Source organism: Mustela nigripes, chromosome 8 (assembly GCF_022355385.1).
Source record: "Mustela nigripes isolate SB6536 chromosome 8, MUSNIG.SB6536, whole genome shotgun sequence".
NCBI lineage: Eukaryota > Metazoa > Chordata > Mammalia > Carnivora > Mustelidae > Mustela > Mustela nigripes.
The window spans coordinates 7,488,680-7,507,962 of NC_081564.1; the positions used below are offsets into that span (position 1 = coordinate 7,488,680).

At 43.7% G+C, this 19,283-nt stretch overlaps 1 protein-coding gene across 3 annotated transcripts in view; it reads left to right on the plus strand.

The window, feature by feature from the left end:
• Positions 1-545: 545 nt before the first annotated feature.
• The window catches only part of ANAPC5 (anaphase promoting complex subunit 5), a 45,234-nt gene continuing 26,496 nt past the window's right edge, over positions 546-19,283 (plus strand). For 2 of the 3 annotated variants that reach the window (XM_059408379.1, XM_059408380.1), the window contains exons 1-6: positions 546-875; positions 4,128-4,207; positions 4,675-4,784; positions 5,637-5,829; positions 15,031-15,097; positions 18,920-19,021. In XM_059408379.1, coding sequence (XP_059264362.1) covers positions 669-875; positions 4,128-4,207; positions 4,675-4,784; positions 5,637-5,829; positions 15,031-15,097; positions 18,920-19,021 — 759 coding nt within the window. In that variant the 5' untranslated portion in view covers positions 546-668. Of the gene's footprint in view, positions 876-4,124; positions 4,208-4,674; positions 4,785-5,636; positions 5,830-15,030; positions 15,098-18,919; positions 19,022-19,283 lie in introns of those variants that run through there. The other variant, XM_059408381.1, reaches the window with a different exon arrangement.

Here is a 19,283-nt window from a genome sequence, read left to right on the forward strand (position 1 = left end):
TTTAGTGGTGCAAATTTAATTTCATTGCTTTTAAACAGGATTGTTTCAAAATACAATTTTTTTTTTAAAGATTTTATTTATTCATTTGACAGACAGAGATCACAAGCAGGCAGAGAGGCAGGCAGAGAGAGAGGAGGAAGCAGGCCCCCTGCTGAGCAGAGAGCCTGATGCGGGGCTCGATCCCAGGACCCTGAGATCATGACCTGAGCCGAAGGCAGCAGCTTAGCCCACTGAGCCACCCAGGTACCCCTCAAAATACAATTTTAACGGTTTTCAAATCAAACAAATTGGCAGCTCCCCCAACCACCGCAAACAGAGACGTTCAGCTGCGGCCCTCAAGGCATCATCTTCCTTTCACTGTCCAAGGCACTCGGGAACTTACTTCTTCCGCTCCAGTTTCTGTAGGGACTCAGTTTTGAGGTGCACCGTCTTTGCTCCATCCCGCACAGCACCCCTGGATATTCTAATTGGCTGTAGCCCTCCCATGTGCTATGGTTTACCTTCTCTGATTGGCCAATGGCTTGCCGCGAGCGAGGATACCCGTTTCCTGGGCTACAGCGGGGTCCTGTGGGGGCCCGAGGAGGGTGGTGCGCTGCTTCAAGCCGGAACCCGGGCGTGGCGGCCGCGCCGTGGAGCGGCCGGGCTCCCGGACTTAGTCCCGGGCCACGATGGCCAGCGTCCACGAGAGCCTCTACTTCAACCCCATGATGACCAATGGGGTGGTGCACGCCAACGTGTTCGGCATCAAGGACTGGGTGACGCCGTATAAGATCGCGGTGCTGGTGCTGCTGAACGAGATGGGCCGCACGGGCGAGGGCGCCGTTAGCCTCATGGAGCGGCGGAGGCTCAACCAGCTGCTCCTGCCGCTGCTGCAGGTGAGCGGCCCCGCCGGCTCCCGCTCATTCAGCAAACCTTGCCTGAGCACCTGCTCTGTGCCGGACACCGCCCTGGGCCTGGGGGCACGAGTGTTCAGCCGGCACTCTTGAAGCCCGGGAGGACCTCAAAAAAAAAAAAAAAAAAAAAAAAAAAAAAAAAGGAGTTAATCCACCTGCTAAGGACGAGTCCTTATTACTCCATCGACCAGGCGCTCTACATGCATTTTTGGGGGGGGGGGTTCATATTTGTTTCCAGCATTTCTCAGCTGAGCGACAGGGGGAGGAATGCTTTTCCCAGACCCTCGTCTTCTAGGGCGAGGGGCTGCACGTAGTCCTGAGCGTTGGAGACGGGCGAATCGAACGGGCTCTCCGAGGACCGCAATTACCTAAAACGAGCAGCCGACCTTGAGCACTGAACCGTTGGTTAAGCCCTTTCCATGTTTTCTTTCATTTCGCAGACTCGGGGGATAGCAAGTCCCGAAACCTCGTTGGGTCTCTGGTTTCTCTCTGTAAAATGGGGACAGTAAGAGAGGCTCTGTTTGGGGAGGGTTGTGTTAAATTGGATTCTGCTTCACAGAGTGTGGTATATAGTAAAATGCTGAGTGTTAGCAGTTTTCCGTTTTAGTGTGTTTTCATGGGTCATGCACCTTTGATATCAGTTAGGGTTCTTCTCATTTGTATGTGTGATTTTATGATCGACTCTCCCCTGTTAGACTGCTATAAGGGCCGTGTTCTGTGCTACTTTTGTTCACTCTTGTTATCCCCAGAGCTTAGTAGAGCACCTAAGTAAAAGTGTGGGGTAAGTGAAATGGGATATACCCTCTCGTGGCAGATGGGTGGACTCCCGGGAACCGGGAGGACTTAGGAAGTGGAGTGTTAAGCTGGAACTTGAAGGATGAGTAGTTGTCTATTGAGCAGTGGTGGCAGAAACAAAGATCTGGGGTCCTGGGCCCCCACAACAGCAATATGCTTGATAAAGGGTTTGGGTTTTTGTGTTTTGGGGTTTTTTTTTAGATTTATTTATTTGAGATAGCACGTGTACATGCAGAGGGAGGGGTAGAAGGAGAGGAAGAGGGAAAGAATCTCAAGTAGACTCCCAGCTGAGCTTGGAGTCCAATGAAGGGTTCCATCTCAGGACACTGAGATCATGACCTGAGCTGAGACCAGGTCCGCCACTTAACTGACTGAGCTACCCAGGCACCCCTAAATGGCTTTTTAAAAAATACATCACCCACGGGCGCCTGGGTAGCTCAGTTGGTTAATCGTCTGCCTTCCGCTCAGGTCATGATCTCCAGGTCCTGGGATGGAGCCCCACATTGGACTCCCTGCTCATCGGGGAGTCTCCTTCTCCCTCTCCCTCTGCCTCTCCCCCTGCTTGTGCTCTCTCCAAATTTCTCTCAAATGAATAAATAAAATCTTAAAAAATATATGTATACATTTTATACGTAAAAAATTTATATACATATATAGCCATATATATATATATATATATATAATCCGTCTTAGTTGGGGGAGGGTACTGCGGACACAGATTAAGTGGCTTACCCAGTTGGTTGAATACAAGACTGGGGTCTCCATTACTTGTAGCTCCCAGTCCTAGCCACATTACTGTTATTACAAGTGTATTTTCCCCATTATTGAAATAAAAGTCATTATATTGTAAGATTCAGTAATAGAAGAAAGAAACAAAACAGTACTTGTGTTTTAGCTCCCATCAGACTGCCTTTGTTCGTGCTGTTTTTTCTGTCTTAAATGATCCTTTGTGGTTCTTTGGTTCTTGTGGTTCTAATGTTCCAGTCAGACTCCCAATTCCTTTGCTTAATGTTTGGCTTTAAGCATTAGTTAATTTTTAAAAACCAGTTAATTTTTAATTACTCAACTAACATACAAAAATTTATTGTAAAAACTTCAGCTGTTACTAAAATTAATGGAGTGAAAGGTTATGGTTCTTCATGTCATCTGGTCCTTTTGCCTCAGAGATTATCACTGTTAATGTTCGCTCATTTAACTATTTATGGAGTCGCAGGTCAGAATAGAGCTTTCTAGACATTTTTTTAAATCCATGTGTATATAAGTAGGTAGAAGCATATGATTGTAAGGATGTATTTGTATCCTTTTAATTTAATTTTGCTTGAATTAAAAAAATTTTTTTTTACAAAAATAAAATTTTATTCTATAGCTTACTCCTTTCATTTAACCAGTCTTGGAGAGCTTTCCATGTCAGTACATTTGAATAGAGCCACCCAATTATTTTTAACAGCTACATTGTATTCCCCAATAAGGAAAGAAATATAACTCCTAATTTTAATGTTAAAGTAAGTTTATAGGGGCACCTGGGTGGCTCAGTGGGTTAAGCCTCTGCCTTCAGCTAGGGTCATGATGTCAGGGTCCTGGGATTGAGCCCCACTTTGGCTCTCTGCTCAGCGGGGAGCCTGCATCCCCCACCCCTGCCTGTCTCTCTGTCTTCTTGTGATCTCTCTCTCTCTGTCAAATAAATAAATAAAATCTTTTTAAAAAGTTTATAACTTATTATAAGTTATGGATTAACTATTGATGGACTTACAGGTTCTTTTCAGTTTTTCTTCGTTTCAAACAACGCATGCCAAACATACCTTCCCCCGAAGTGGAATTGCTTCCCACATCTAAAACTGGCATATATAGTGTCAACTTACTCTCCAAAAAAGATTCAGTGTTTGGTTTAAAACCTCAGTTAGACTGTAATCTTCTTGACAGAGAAGGATGCATACTCTTTGTCTCTACTGGTACCTTTTACGGACTTGGGCACATAGTGTCTGCCTACTTCACAAGGTTTTGGGAAGGATCAAATGAAATTGTTTGTGAAAAATAGGACACCTGTGTTTGAATAATGTTTTCCAGTTTACAAAGCACTTTTCCTTTTCTTACTCTTTCTCTGTCAGGAACAAGAGAGATGGTTACGATTATCTACATTTTGCTGAGGAAGGAAACTAGCTTTGCCATGATTACAAAATAAAAAGGAAGGAAGGGCAGGTCCTTGGACTACAGAGTCTATGCTTTGTTTCCATTTTAAACCTTTCCTCCAATGAACCGAGAGTGCTTTGCAAATCTGATGTATTCCTTTAGCATTTTACAGATTGGTTATATTTGTGATTTGAAATTTCACATTTGGAATACCTGTTAAAGCAGAGGGGTTGATAAATGAATTCATGTTTACTCTTTACCATTTTCCAGCTCTTAAAATTTATTTGTAACCCCTCTGTCATCTTTATCCAGGGCCCAGATATTACACTGTCTAAACTGTACAAGTTAATTGAAGAATCTTGTCCCCAGCTGGCAAATTCAGTACAGATCAGGTGAGCTTTCTTTCCTTCTGTATATGTGAAAATACGTTTATGTAGATGAAAATTAGAAAAATGTACAAGATAATGAATTCTCTAAAAATATATCTTTGTTACTCTCAATTTTCCTAAGTACTTTACTTCTCTTTTTGAAAAATGGTTAACATTAAACATACTGTTTCAAAACTTATTTTTCTGTACAGATCTACCTTGTTCTTCTTAGTTGTTGCAGAGAATTACATTTTTGCTGGCTGATCTGTTATTTTGACACATTTTATGATCATGAAAACATGAGCAGTGATGCTTTTTAGAATAATGAGAGTGATATTTTGGATTGTCAAGTTTGTTTTCCGTGCCACCATTTTATATGAATATCTAATTTGCTTTTAAAATAGCTTTATTGGGTATAACTGTGGAATGTGAAACATGAGAGGATGTTCAGAGGGACTTCCTAAAATACGCACCTCAATTTTCTCATTCAGAATCAAACTGATGGCTGAAGGCGAATTGAAGGATATGGAACAATTTTTTGATGACCTTACAGATTCTTTTTCTGGAACTGAACCAGAGGTTCACAAAACGAGTGTAGTAGGTATGACGCTCTTTTAAGGAGAGCAGAGAATGTTTTCATTGAAGTGAGCAGCTTTCTGAATCACATCTATCATGACTCTGCCATTTCTGAACAAACACAGTGGGGTATTGGACACGTTTTAGTTGGTATTTCTTGCCTTGCCATTGTATCCTATGTTTAACTATCTTGTGGAAAAGCATCTTCTGTTTTGTCTGTAATAGTCCCAACTATTAGCCTGGTCCTGGGGCCTTTTAGGGTTTCAGAGCTGTTTCTCATAGTTCTCTGGATTCCTTGTCTGCACCATACGACTCTAAGTCAGGGTCACTATTTAAACTTTTATGAACAGAAGTGAAGTAAGACTATATCATTGCTATAGTTAATAAGGTGCATACATGAAATTTCTTGAGGCTTTTCTATTGGGCTTATATCCATACTTCATTCGGCTTTTTTGTGGGATAGTTTTTATGTCATTCAACATCAGTTATTCCATGATCTCCCGTGTGCCAGGATCTGGACTTACAGGATATATAGGGACCTTCCTCTTGTGGAGATCGCATGCTGGTAGGGTGAGGCTAGATGGTGACAAGTAAACAAGTAAATAACATAATTTCAGATAGTTCCAGTAGCCACGAGAAAACATTTTGGATGGCTAAAGATGATAGGGTGTGGGGGCAGTGGGGTGAGCTGGGGACTGAACCCTGTATAAGATGAGGAAACCAGTTTTGTGAAAGATGGGGAAAGAACATTCTGGGAGGAGGGAATAGCAATTGCAAGTGTCTCTTTTTGATTCTTTTGCAGGCAGAGTTGCAAGAAACAGTATCAACATTATGTAGCCTGGATTTTAGTTAATGCCTTCTCCTGTGTATTTTCTAGGTTTATTTTTGCGCCATATGATCTTGGCCTACAGTAAGCTTTCTTTCAGTCAAGTGTTTAAACTGTACACCGCCCTTCAACAGTACTTCCAAAATGGTGAGAAAAAGACAGTGGAGGATGCTGACATGGAACTGACCAACAGAGAGGAGGGCGAAAGAAAAATGGAAAAAGAAGAACTTGATGTGTCTATCCGGTAATTTGGGTTTTTTGGGTAGGCATCCCTTTCCTGTGAAATAGTGTAATTACAGGCATAGTAAATCCTCATTCATTCAGAGCTCACATGCCGCCCGCTGTCTTTTTGCCCCTTTAGATCTAAGAAGTTGACCCGTATGGGTTGCTTCAGTGGGCTTCTTGCCTTCTGATTTCTGACTGGGAGGCGGTAGTGGGCCGAGGAGAGTGGGGTCAGGTTGTTGATCCGCTGGCTCCCTTCCCTCAGGGCCATAGTGGACTGTCTGTGGGGTCACAGCTTCTATCAGGTGGTCCTCTCTGCGTTCTTGTGGGATCGGGGAACTAGGAAGAGGTTCCCAGGCCTGGGTTGTCAGGTTCCCCACTCACCAGCCCTGGGAACGGTATTGTCTCTTACAGCTTCTCTGTCTCCTGCCCGGAGTTTTATAAGTGGTCCTTTATTAAACTCTTCTCAGATCACCCCATCTGAATGGGCCATTTGTTTCCTGCTGGGACCCTCCCAGACCGATAGTGTTCCTTATGTCAGAGTGAGTTAAGAGTTGATTAATTCAGTGAAAATGTATGGCGTGCCTATTAAAGTTGAAGCAGAGGAGATGGCGTGCCACTGCTCACCTAGTTGTTGAAGCTCAGAACCTCAGAGTGCCCTTGGTTCCCCCCTCTGTCACCCCGACAGCCAGTCCCTCAGCCCAGGCACTTGTTCCTCCACGGCAGTTTGGTCTTAGTTCACTTGTCTCCATCGCCACTGCTGCCCCGGCAGCCCCAGCGGCGCATCTCCACTAAGGCGAGACTTCTCGGCCTCCCCGCTGGCCTCCGTGCCTCCGCCCTGGTCTCCCTGCAGTGGGTTTCCTGCAGCATCCAAGGGAGCCCCTGCGCGCGTAAACCGTACCCTTCTGCCCCAAACGCGCAGCGACTGTCGTTGGTGTTCGGACCAGAATCCCAGCCCGTCACGGCCTTAGAGGCTGTGTGTTCTGGCCCCGTCCCCCTCCGCCTCTTTCTCCTCACTCTCCGCCCCGCCCTTCGCGGGTCAGCAGCTCGGCCTGCTTTCAGCTCTGCTAATACTCCATGCTGACTTCGGCTCCAGCTCCGGCCTCATCACACAAGCCTTCCCTGAACACATCTCTGGAGTAATCTCCATCCCAAATACTTCCTTAGTTCCATCAAGGCTCTCCTCACGGAGTAACTTTTCACATTTATTTGCTTACTCCGTTGTATCTGTCTTCTGCCTTGGCACCCCTTCAGATCTAAGACCCCTGTCTGTCTTGCTTCGGGGCATCTTTCCCAGTGCTTAGTGTACTGCCTGCCTGACAGAATGTGTCGGTGGATATGTGCTGGATGAGTGACTGCAGAAAATCAACACACACAGCCTGTTGCCCGCACTGCCCAGTGGTCCCTAAAGCGCTTTTTACTGACTTTCTTCACTTCACTCCCTCACTTCCCCTCCCCCCACCTGTTACCTGGGATCACCTCCCAAGTAAACTGCTGCCGCTGGGAGAGAAGGATACACACGTGCGTATATACGTGTACAGTATATGCCATTACGTGTATACGTGTACATATATATGTGTACAGTATATGCCATATACGTGTATACATGTGCATATATATGTGTACAGCATATGCTATATGTGTGCATATATATGTGTACAGTATATGCCATATACGTGTATATGCGTGCATATATATGTGTACAGTATATGCCATATCTGATCTCGAGGAGCCCAACGTGTGGTGAGGACGACTGGCATCACAGATCATCACACTGCAGCATGCTCAGAGCTCTGATTAAGTAAGCCTTGCCTGCCCTGAGGAGACTGGCTAAACACCGTCGGGGAATGGTTCGTTCCTAGAGTGGCCTTTGTTTGATTCCATGATTTGTTGAGCACATACTGGGCGCAAGAGCTTATATACCATTAAATACTTCCAAAATCTCACTCACTTAGAGCTGCTAACAAATGCCTCTCACGTAGTGGAGGCAGAACAGTGTAGGCTTGAGTCTGGCTCTGGTGACAGACTGCTGGCTTAGGGTTTCGGCTCCTCCACTTATCCTCTGTGTGATTCTGGGCCAGTTACTCACCCTCTCTCTCTCTGTGCCTCAGCATCCTCATCTGCAAAACGGGGCATCCCGTCCCCTCCTCAGAGGGGTGTTGCGAGCATTAAATGTCAGATCCATGTAAGTGTTTGGAACTGTGCCTGGCACGTAGTAAACGACCGGTGAATACAGGCGCTCTTTTTCTCTAGTTTCTCTTTTAGCTTAGCTGCCTCAGGAGTGCATCCAGGCCGCAGGGTCGTCCTTGCTCTGGCTACTTTATCTACTTCAGGTTGCAGAATGTCACTTCCTGCGAAATGTTAAAGTTCAGACTTATTTTGGTTTGCCTGTCTCCTAAATCAATCCTATGTAATTAGGTCTAACTGCATCGTTTTGCTTTTATCCTATTCTAAGAACATCTTTGTGTGACCCAGTGTATTTACTATGAAGGTGTATCGTTTTATGTCAAATCATGATGTTGTACACCTGAAACTAATGTCACATTGTGCACACTATACTCAAAAGAAACAAAGAAAAAGAAAAAAAGAAGAAGAAAGTCTACAGTGAATTACAATGTCTAAAAACTTTTTTTAGGGGCGCCTCAGTGGCTTAGTTAAAGCCTCTGCCTTCAGCTTAGGTCATGATCCCAGGGTCCTGGGATCAAGGCCTGCATTGGGCTCTCTGCTCAGTGGGGAGCCTGCTTCCCTTCCTCTCTCTCTGCTTGCCTCTTGACTACTTGTGATCTCTGTCAAATAAATAAAATCTTTAAAAAAATTATATATATAGATATATAATTTTTATATATATTATATATCTATATATATAATTTTTTTAAAGGTTTCTTATTTATTTATTGTCAGAGAGCACAAGCAGGCAGTGTCACAGGCAGAGGCAGAGAGAGAAACAGGCTCCCTGCTGGACAAGGAACCTGATGCGGAACTCGATCCCAGGACCTCGGGATCATGACCTGAGCCGAAGGCAGCGGCTTAACCGACTGAGCCACCCAGGCATCCCTTTTATTATATTTTTTTTTTTTTTAAAGATTTTATTTATTTATTTGTCAGAGAGAGAGTGAGTGAGAGCGAGCACAGGTAGACAGAGTGGAAGGAAGAGTCAGAGGGAGAAGCAGGCTCCCTGTGGAGCAAGGAGCCCGATGTGGGACTCGATCCCAGGATGCTGGGATCATGACCTGAGCCGAAGGCAGCTGCTTAACCAACTGAGCCACCCAGGCGTCCCTCTTTTATTATATTTTTTAAAGATTTTTATTTACTTATTTATTTGACAGACAGAGATCATAAGCAGGCAGAGAGGCAGGTAGAGAGGTTGAGCAGAGAGCCCGATGTGGGGCTGGATCCCAGGCCCCTGAGATCATGACTTGAGCCGAAGGCAGAGGCTTTAACCCACTGAACCATCCAGGCGCCCCCCCAAAAATACTTTTTTTAAAAAAATAGGGGTGGAGAATTTTAAACCATAAGAACTGAGAATCAAATTGCATATATATTACAATTGTATGTCTTCCCAGCGATAAAACAGAATTTTTTTTTTTTTTAAGATTTTATTTATTTATTTGACAGAGAGAAATCACAAGTAGATGGAGAGGCAGGCAGAGAGAGAGAGGGAAGCAGGCTCTCTGCTGAGCAGAGAGCCCGATGCGGGACTCGATCCCAGGACTCTGAGATCATGACCTGAGCCGAAGGCAGCGGCTTAACCCACTGAGCCACCCATGCGCCCCAGAAATGTTTTTTCACTTAAAATATACAATATGCAGAATGCTCTGTAATGGTTAAAAAATGTATACCAATGTAAATTTTCATAATTTTCCAGTAAGTGACATTTCTGGACCAAAAAAAAAAGGTGTATGTATAGTTCCAGAAGATAGTGTACATATAGTAACTGAATTTTGTCACTGAAATTAAAGAGATACACTATTTAAATATTTTTCTTGGGGCGCTTGGGTGGCTCAGTGGATTAAAGCCTCTGCCTTTGGCTCGGGTCATGATCTCCAGGTCCTGGGATCTAGCCCTGCATCGGGTTCTCTGCTCAGCAGGGAGCCTGTTTCCCTCTCACTCTCTGCCTGCCTCTCTGCCTACTTGTGATCTCTCTGTCAAATAAATTTTTTTTAAAATCTTAAAAATAAATAAATAAATAAATAAATATTTTTCTCAATTATCAAAATTTTTTGTCAACAAATAAATGGTTTTACTTGTAATAAGATTTTATTTTATAGAATATATTTACATTAAAAAAAGAAAGAATATATTTACATTCATTTCTTGTTTTTTAAAGAGGAAAATTTTATTTTTTGTGATCTTTTCTAATGTTTTATTGCAATATGAAAAGCTTCTTAATTTAGCTCTTTTCTTTCTGTTTACTTTCTTTCTTTCTTTTTTTTTCATTATTGGAATGTTTTCAGGTCTCTTTTCTTCAGGAAAGTTATTTTTCTTGTCCTGGATATTTGTATTAAAATTAGAAAGGAGTGGGGCGCCTGAGTGGCTCATTCAGTCAAATGTCCGACTTGATCTCAGCTCAGGTCTTAATCTTAGAGTCGTGAGTTCAGCCCCACATTGGGCTCCATGCTGCGTGGCGTGGAACCTATATGAAATAAATAAATAAATAATAAAGCAGATTAGAGGGGCGCCTGGGTGGCTCAGCGGGTTAAAGCCTCTGCCTTCAGCTCAGGTCATGATCCCAGGGTCCTGGGATCGAGCCCTGCATTGGGCTCTCTGCTCAGCAGGGAGCCTGCTTTCTCCTCTCTCTTTGCCTGCCTCTCTGCCTACTTGTGATCTCTGCCTGTCAAATAATAAAATCTTAAAAAAAAAAAAACCCACAGATTAGAAAGGGGAAAGAAAGCAATATTGCATAGCTTGCAAATCTCCCATCCCACAGTGAAATTATTCTTATCTGGATGGAGAAACCCAACCGCTAATTAATTGATTTTTCCCCCACTGTTAGTTTAGAAGAGAGGGAAGAATTATTTAGTCCACGGATGTTTATCATTTATCAAAAAAATCCCATCACAGAGGAGAGGGCATGCTGAAATTGAGCCTGTGTTTCATTTGCCGGCAGTTGCCAAGTGCCAGCAGTCAGGACCAGGCTGATAGGATTAGCCCGTGTGAGTCTGCCACGGAGGCTACAGGTCTGCAGGCTGCTGTAATTACAGCCTCCCTGTGCTCCTAAAAGGACCTAACAGAAGTAGAAATTCTCTGGTAATTCTTCCCTTGCCAGTGATTTAATATAAATCTCCCAGACTCATTAATTTATTCAACAAATACTTCCTGAGTGCTTCCTGTGTACCAGATACCATGGCAAGAGGCTGTGTCGTCACCAAGGGGAGAGGGCCCTGTTTTCACGGAGTCCTGCGCGGAGGGTCAGATAATAGAGAGGCAACTGATCATTAATGTAGTTTCAGAGCAAGGCATTGCCTTTGAGAGGAAATGGAACCCTCAGGTAGAGGGTAGAGAGAGAGTAACTGGGGTCCGGCTGAGGAGGGGCCCCTTAGACCCAGAGCCAGGTGATGAAGGAGCCAGGAGAAATTGCCAGAGCACACGGCATACACCCTGCTTCCAAGATAGGACAAGCTGCTTGTTGGAGGCACAGATGGAGGACTGTGGCTCGGGGAGAGGGGCTGCCTCATGCCCTCTGTTCACCTCATAAGGGTGAGGTCCTCGCTTCCTCCTTGAATGTTTAAAGATTTTTTTTTTTAATTTATTTATTTGACAGAGAGATCACAAGTAGGCATAGAGGCAGGCAGAGAGAGAGAGAGGAGGAAGCAGGCTCCCCGCTGAGCAGAGAGCCCGATGCGGGACTCGATCCCAGGACCCCGAGATCATGACCTGAGCCGAAGGCAGCGGCTTAACCCACTGAGCCACCCAGGCGCCCTCCTCCTTGAATGTTTAATAACCGTTTCTGTCCCGGTCCCTCGCTGCCCCTGCTTCTGTCAATATCCTGCTCAGAAACCTCGAAGGATTTCACAGTCTTCCCCAGCTGGTGTTCAAGGCCTTCCACAGTTGACCTTTCTGCCATTACTTGCAGTTTCTCAGCTTGGATCCTTTATCCCGGTCCTGGTCTTGTCCTTTGTTTCCCTTTCCGGGAACACCTTCTCCGTCATCATTTTCTCTGCTCCTTCCCGGCTTGCAAGTGATTCTCCTCATTTCTCAGTGCAGAGTTCATAGTCACATTTGGCATTTATCGCTTACTGCTGTCTTCTCACCTGGGCAAGACTCAGCCTTCCCCAGGACTGGAAGCCTGTTCACACATTGTGTGGCCTCCCGCACCTAGACCAGGGTTTTCTGCACTGCAAATATCCAGAAACAAAACATAAAATCTTTGTTGATTGATTAATCTCGTATTTTCAAAATTTCAATGCAGTGGTAGATTTAAGACTTTGAGAGGAATTTCCAGACTCCTGAGTGTCTCACAAATGCCATATGCTATGTTCATATTAGAAACGTACATCTTTCCAGCTTTTGAGTGCAGTTTTATAAGGTTCATGGACTTAAATAAAGCCCATCCACGGACCCAGCTTAAGTGCCCTTTATTTCTAGCACTAGTAAGTCTAAAATTCTGTCTCAGCTAATAATTGGGTTGATAAGCAAGGTACACTTGAGCCCTTTTCCCAAATAGGTAGCCTTTTTCCTAAACTGAATACCCCTGTGGCTTCTAACAAGTTACTTTCTTCTGCACGTATGTGTGGGGCCCTGAGGAATCTGGAGGAGTCATTGAAGGATGGTTTGGGCCATGGTGTTTTTACTTGCTCTCCCGAAGCTGGTTCATGTCACCTATGGTTACCACTGTGGAGGCCAGAACCGAATTCGATCTTCATTTGTGGGGACTGTACTTCCTTCTTTACAGAATCAGTTTGCAGGGGCACCTGGGTGGCTCAGTCAGTTAGGTGGCTGCTTTTGGCTCATCATGGTCCCAGGGTCCTGGGATTGAGCTCTGTGTCAGGCTCCCTGTTTGGTGGGGAACCTGCTTCTCCCTCTCCCTCCCCCTGTTGCTCCCCCTGCTTGTACTCTCTCTCTATGTCAAATAAATAAATAAAATCTTAAAAAAAATAAAAAAAGAATCAGTTTGCATTGATGCTGATTTTCTCTGTGCTCTACTGACTGAGCCGGCCAGGTGCCCTGATCGAGGAAGCGAGGACCTCACCCCTCTGAGGTGAACAGAGGGCATGATCGTTTAGAGGCTGATGGGCCAAGTATTGTGTGTCCAGTTTCATTCAGATGAATTCATTAATTCATTCAATCAAACCTCTCTCCAGCCTTTTTTTTTTTTTTTTTTTTTAGAGTTTATTTGTTTGAGAAAACACGAGAGAGGGGAGGGTCAGAGGGAGAAGCAGACACCCCGCTATGTGGGGAGCCCGATGCGGGACTTGATCTCAGGACCCTGGGATCATGAGCCGAAGTTAGACACAACCAAACGAGCCACCCAGGTTCCCTATCACTAGACTTTCTGTATGCAGCCGTGTTTCTTCCAAGCCTTGGGTTTACCTTGATTACGAGATATGTTAAGAGAAAAGGGCTTCTTACTGCCCAGTAACTGTTTTCCATTTGAGAACTTGGCCTGAGAATTCGTTTTCCATTTCCCTCCAGGTCACTGTTGTGTCACTGATCTTTGTTAGACCTGGGTTGGGGCTTTCTCTTGGCAGCTGTAATGATTGCAGAATCTGATACACAGCCTTAGGGATTGTTAGGTAATATTTATCAGAAATGAAGCCAGGAGAATATTAGAGCAGTACCTCCCGAAGTGTTTTCCGTGGAACACTCATGCTTCTCGAAAGTTTTGAGGAAAGGATTCTTTGTTCAATGAGTTTGCTCAGTGGTACATTAAACAAAAGTAAATAAACTTTCTTTCTGTTGGATTTCTCTCACCTGCGTCATGAATCTCCAAGCAAGATAGAGTGTGTAACGTTCCCCAAATTTTGTAACCTCAGAAGCATTTTCTTTCAGAATACCCATTCACATATCATTTACACAAAAGTTGGAGAACTGCTGTATTAGATGCAGAGTGCATCTAATGAAAGCATTCTTTATGAGTAAATATTGATTTTTATACTTCCCATCATCCTATACAGGAGTCCATTTCTTCAGAGTCTTGGGGCAAAAGGGTGTTATTACTCATATTTTGGTGTCAAAATAAGGCTTCACTCTTGTGCATGTGTAGATTTCTCAAGCCCAGCTTTATATCCCTATATCCTTGTCTGTTAATTCTGCATAATGTAAATTTCTAGGGAGAGATTTCTTAGCAGAAGCCACTTTTTTCCTGCTCTTGAGTACACCACATCTTGTATCTGTAACAAGGAGATAGAAACTCTTCATTCATTCATTCCGCAAACTCTGAGTGCCCGTTTTGTTCCTAGACATGGTGCTCAGTATTGGCGTCCAGCTGCAAGTAAGAGGTGTGGCGATGCATCCGCGCGTGCTCAGCCTCTCTAGGAGACAGTGGGAGCTCGGTGGGAGGCGTCAGCAGAGATTCTTGGAGGACATGACACTCGAGTCAGTCTCGAATAATGGGTGGGGTACTGCAGTCCAACAGCGGGTGGGACAGCGGGCCCTGCAGGCTGAGGAAGCAGTGGGGGCATCTTGGCGCATAGGAGATCTATGAAGTCAGGCTGGGGGTATGTGTGAGAAAGAAAAGGCGAAGGATCGCGTTGTGGCTTGGACCACTCATGGAGCCTTGCGCCTGCCCTGCTAAGTAGCGTGGGCTTTATTCTGGAAGCTGGGGGGTACCACTCAAGGGCTTTAAATCAGGCATACCATGAGAGATGTGTACGGTGGAAAGATCCCGCTATGTGGAACTTAGGTCTGTAACTCTCCGTAATTATATTGTGCAAACTATGGCAGGTCATTCCACATCCCCATCACTGTTTGTGGATGATTTTTTCTATTTCTGAGAGGAGAGAATTAATTGTAAAGATTTTTGAGCTCTTCTGATGAAGTTATTGACTTTGTCAGCCTCACCATTCTTGCTGTTGTGTAATTCTTTTTTGTTTGTTTGACTTTTAAGTTTTTATTTTAATTCCCATTTGGTTACTGTACAGTGTCATACTAGTTTCAGGTGTACGATACAGTGGATTCAGCACTTCCTATGAAACCCAGTGCTCACAACACAAGCACTCCTCATCACCTGGTTCTTCCATCCCGTGGTGTAATTCCTTAATAGTTTTGTTTTATTTTCTTCCAGAGAAGAGGAGGTATCTTGCAGTGGGCCTCTCTCCCAAAAACAAGCAGAATTTTTTCTTTCTCAACAGGTATGTTAATTCTGTTATTTATCCCAAACTTTTATTTTTTTTAATTTTAAAAAAGATTTTATTTATTTATGGGGGGCACAAGCAGGGGGAGGAGCAGGCAGAGGGAGAAGCAGGCTCCCCGCTGAGCAGGGGGCCTGACACCGACTCGATCCCAGGACCCTGGGATCATGACCTGAGCTGAAGGCAGATGCTTAACTAACTGAGCCACCCAGGTGCTTCTATCATAAACTTTTATTATTTATTTATTTATTTTAAAGATTTTATTTACTTATTTGACAGACAGTGAGAGAGGGAACACAGGCAGGGGGAGTCGGAGAGGGAGAAGCAAGCTTTCTGCGGAGCAAGTCGCCTGATGTGGGGCTCGATCCCACAACTCTGGGATCATGACCTGAGCCAAAAGCAGATGCTTAACAACTGAGCCACCAATACACCCCATAACTTTTAATATTCTGTGGAGGGATGCCTGGGTGACTCTTGGTTAAGCATACAACTCTTGATTTTTGGCTTTGGTCATGATCTTCGGGTTGTGGGATCAAGCCCTACAGCAGGCTCCACACTCAGCAGGGAGTCTGCAGGAGAATCTCTCTCTCTCTCTCCCTCTCCCCTTACCTCTCCCCCTGCTCTCTCCCTCTCTCAAATAAATAAGTAAATAAAAATTTTAATAAGTAAAAACACATCCTGTGGCATTATATGTCATCACATGTGCCTATCTTGTTAGTAGGTTTATTAGTGAATCTGCATTATTCCTTTGTCCTCTGTCCTCTTTTCTTCACTAACAATGCAGTGTGATTATGTGTTCTTTATGATTTTGTGTGTGATTTTCTCTCTCTCTCTTTTTTTTAAAGATTTTGTTTATTCATTTGGCAGGGGGAGAGAGAGAGATCACGAGTAGGCAGAGAGGCAGGCAGAGAGAGAAAGGGAAGCAGGCTCCCCTGTTGAGCAGAGAGCCGGATACAGGACTCAATCCCAGGACCATGAGATCATGACCTGAGCCGAAGGCAGAGGCTTAACCGACTGAGCCACCCAGGCGCCCCTCTTTTTCAGTCTTTTTAAAAACGATATCATTTTTTAAGTAATCTCTACATACAACATGAGGCTTGAACTTAAAACTCCAAGATCAAGAGTCGAATGTTCTACTGACTGAGCCAGTCAAGTGCCCCATGATTTTATTTTTCTTAAAGTTATAATATATGTTCATTTTATAATAGTGTGTGACTAACACAGCCCAAAAACCTGATTTGGAAGACTGACTTCTCTTTCCCTAACATTTTATTATGGACATTTTCAAACATAAAGAAAAGTTGAAAAGCATTGCACAGTGAATACCCACATACCTGTCACCTAGATACCACAATTACTGTTCTATTCTCTTCTTTTTTTTTTTTTTTTTTTTTTTTTTTTATTTATTTACTTGAGAGAGAGACAGTGAGAGAGAGCATGAGTGAGGAGAAGGTCAGAGAGAGAAGCAGACTCCGCATGGAGCTGGGAGTCCGATGCGGGACTCGATCCCGGGACTCCAGGATCATGACCTGAGCCGAAGGCAGTCGTCCAACCAACTGAGCCACCCAGGCGTCCCTGTTCTATTCTCTTCTTATCATACACCTGCACATCGCTTTTCCTGCCACCATTTCATCTTTGATGCATTTCAGTTTGCAGACATCAGTACATTTTACCACAGACATTTCTTGCTGGTGCTTTTGAGTTGTACTTTTTCATTTGCTTGGGAACAGAAGCTGAATATTTTTCTCCCATGTTGTTTTCAAGTATAGGATTTTGATTTTTTTTTTGTTCTACTTTGCTAATTTTCCTTAATTTTGTTAGTAATTTTTCTTTCTGCAGAAAGGTGTAATGTTTAGGTCTAGATGAAAAGTGAAAGGATCACCCTGCAGATGAATTTCAAACAGATTAGAAAAACCCATCTAGACAATTGGTTAAGTGTGGAAGTGAAAATATAGCTAGATCTTAACCTCATCCTCACACTTCAGTACTTTACAGATGGATTAAAGGGTAAATGTGAATATGTAAAGCTGTAATTAAACTGGGAGGAATGACATATTAACTTTTAAGTGGTCTCTAGGTGGGGAAAGACTTTCTAAACATAAAAGCAATGGAAGAAAACATGTGGGAGAAGATCATTTGATTTTTCAACATAAAAATTAAAGTCTGCATGTCAGAACACATTCTAACAAAACTAAAAGGCAAACAATAAAATGGGAAAAAGTATTTGCAATAAATATGATGGTCACAGGGTTAATACTTTCGCTTTAAAAATCATATTTTCAGGGACGCCTGGGTGGCTCAGTTGGTTAAGCAACTGCCTTCAGCTCAGGTCATGATCCCAGCGTCCTGGGATCGAGTCCCACATCGGGCTCCTTGCTCCGCAGGGAGCCTGCTTCTCCCTCTGACTCTGCCTTCCACTCTGTCTGCCTATGCTTGCTCTCGCTCGCTCTCTCTCTGACAAATAAATTAAAAAAAAAAAAAAAAAATCTTAAAAATCATATTTTCAGGGGCACCTGGGTGGCTCAGTGGGTTAAGCCGCTGCCTTCGGCTCAGGTCATGGTCCCAGGGTCCTGGGATCGAGTCCCGCATCGGGCTCCCTGCTGAGCGGAGAGCCTGCTTCCCCCTCTCTCTCTCTGCCTGCCTCTCTGTCTACTTGTAATCTCTGTCTGTCAAATAAACAAATAAAATCTTTAAAAAAAAAATCATATTTTCAGAGACCAATGATGAGACAAACTTTATAATATTAATGAAAAGAGCAGGAAGTAAAGTGATACACCATGTTCTAATTTTGTTAAAAATGTGGTATAGGTGTAGGGTTGCCTGAGTGGCTCAGTGGGTAAAAGCCTCTGCCTTCAGCTCAGGTCGTGATCCCAGGGTCCTGGGATTGGGTACCGCATCAGGCTGTCTGCTCAGAGGGGAGCCTGCTTCACCCTCTCTCTCTCTGCCTGCCTTCTCTGCCTACTTGTGGTCTCTGTCTGTCAAATAAATAAATAAAATCTTTAAAATAATATATGGATATATGGTATAGTGTATAAATGTATGTATCACATATATATCCCACACACATAGAAAAAAGACTGAAATAAGAGACTGACATATTAATAGTGTTATTTCTGGGTGAAGGTGTCACAGATGATTTTTGTTTCCTCTGTATGCCTTTCCATGTTTCTGGAATCTTCTATAATATAACACATTCAAATGGAATTAAGAAATTATTATTTATAATAAATAAAATCTTTAAAAAAAAGGAAATTATTATTTATAAATATAAATTTGTCTAGGCAAAGTTGAAGTGTCTGTAACAAGGTTAAGTACTAATATTTAATTTAGAATTTGTTTTCTACATATTTTGTATAATCATTGCTGGCACCATCTACATGACACAGTTAACCAGGAGTAGGGCACCTGAGTGCTATGAGGCCCCTGGCAGTGCTGGATGGAGGTATAAACTACCAGTCGTGAGGGTGGTCACGGGCTGGGTTGGGTCATACTGGTACTTTTCATGTAGTTTGAAAAGTACTGCAGGAAGGGTTAGTGCAGGGGGCTTATGGGCACGTGTAGGGACTTATAGGACCTTACCTAGTCTAGGAAGTGATACAAGCAAGTGGCAGAAGTCTCAACTGGGGCCTGAAAAAGGAGCAGGAGTTTGTAGGGCATGCAAGGAGCATGCGACTGGGCAGAGGTAGTTGGAAGGCTTTGAGTTTTAGAAAGAGGAGACAGTGTTTTGTGTGGTCAAGAGGAGACAGTGGCTACGAAAAAGGATATAGGGCATGCTGGCTCGTATATATGTCTTTCCACTGAGCTGTCATTTTTAAATTTCAGGCTTCTTTGTTAAAGAATGATGAGACGAAAGCCCTCACTCCAGCATCTTTGCAGAAAGAACTGAACAACTTGCTGAAATTTAATCCTGATTTTGCTGAAGCGGTGAGTCTTTTGAGTTGGAAAGCCCCAGTGAGGCTACTCTATATTGAGGGGTTGAGGAGCCTGAAGACTGGCCTGTTGGCCTCATTTCTTCGAAGGAAATGTTGGCAAGTCAACAAGCCTAGGTCACAAAGCTTTTCCTCCCAAAACTCACCTCTGGGCCATTAGGAGTTTCTTTAGTCTATTACTGTTCTTGTTCATGCTTTGTCTCTCTGAGGCTCCGAATAATGGACAGATGATAGAGTAGATTGATTTATTTTTTTCA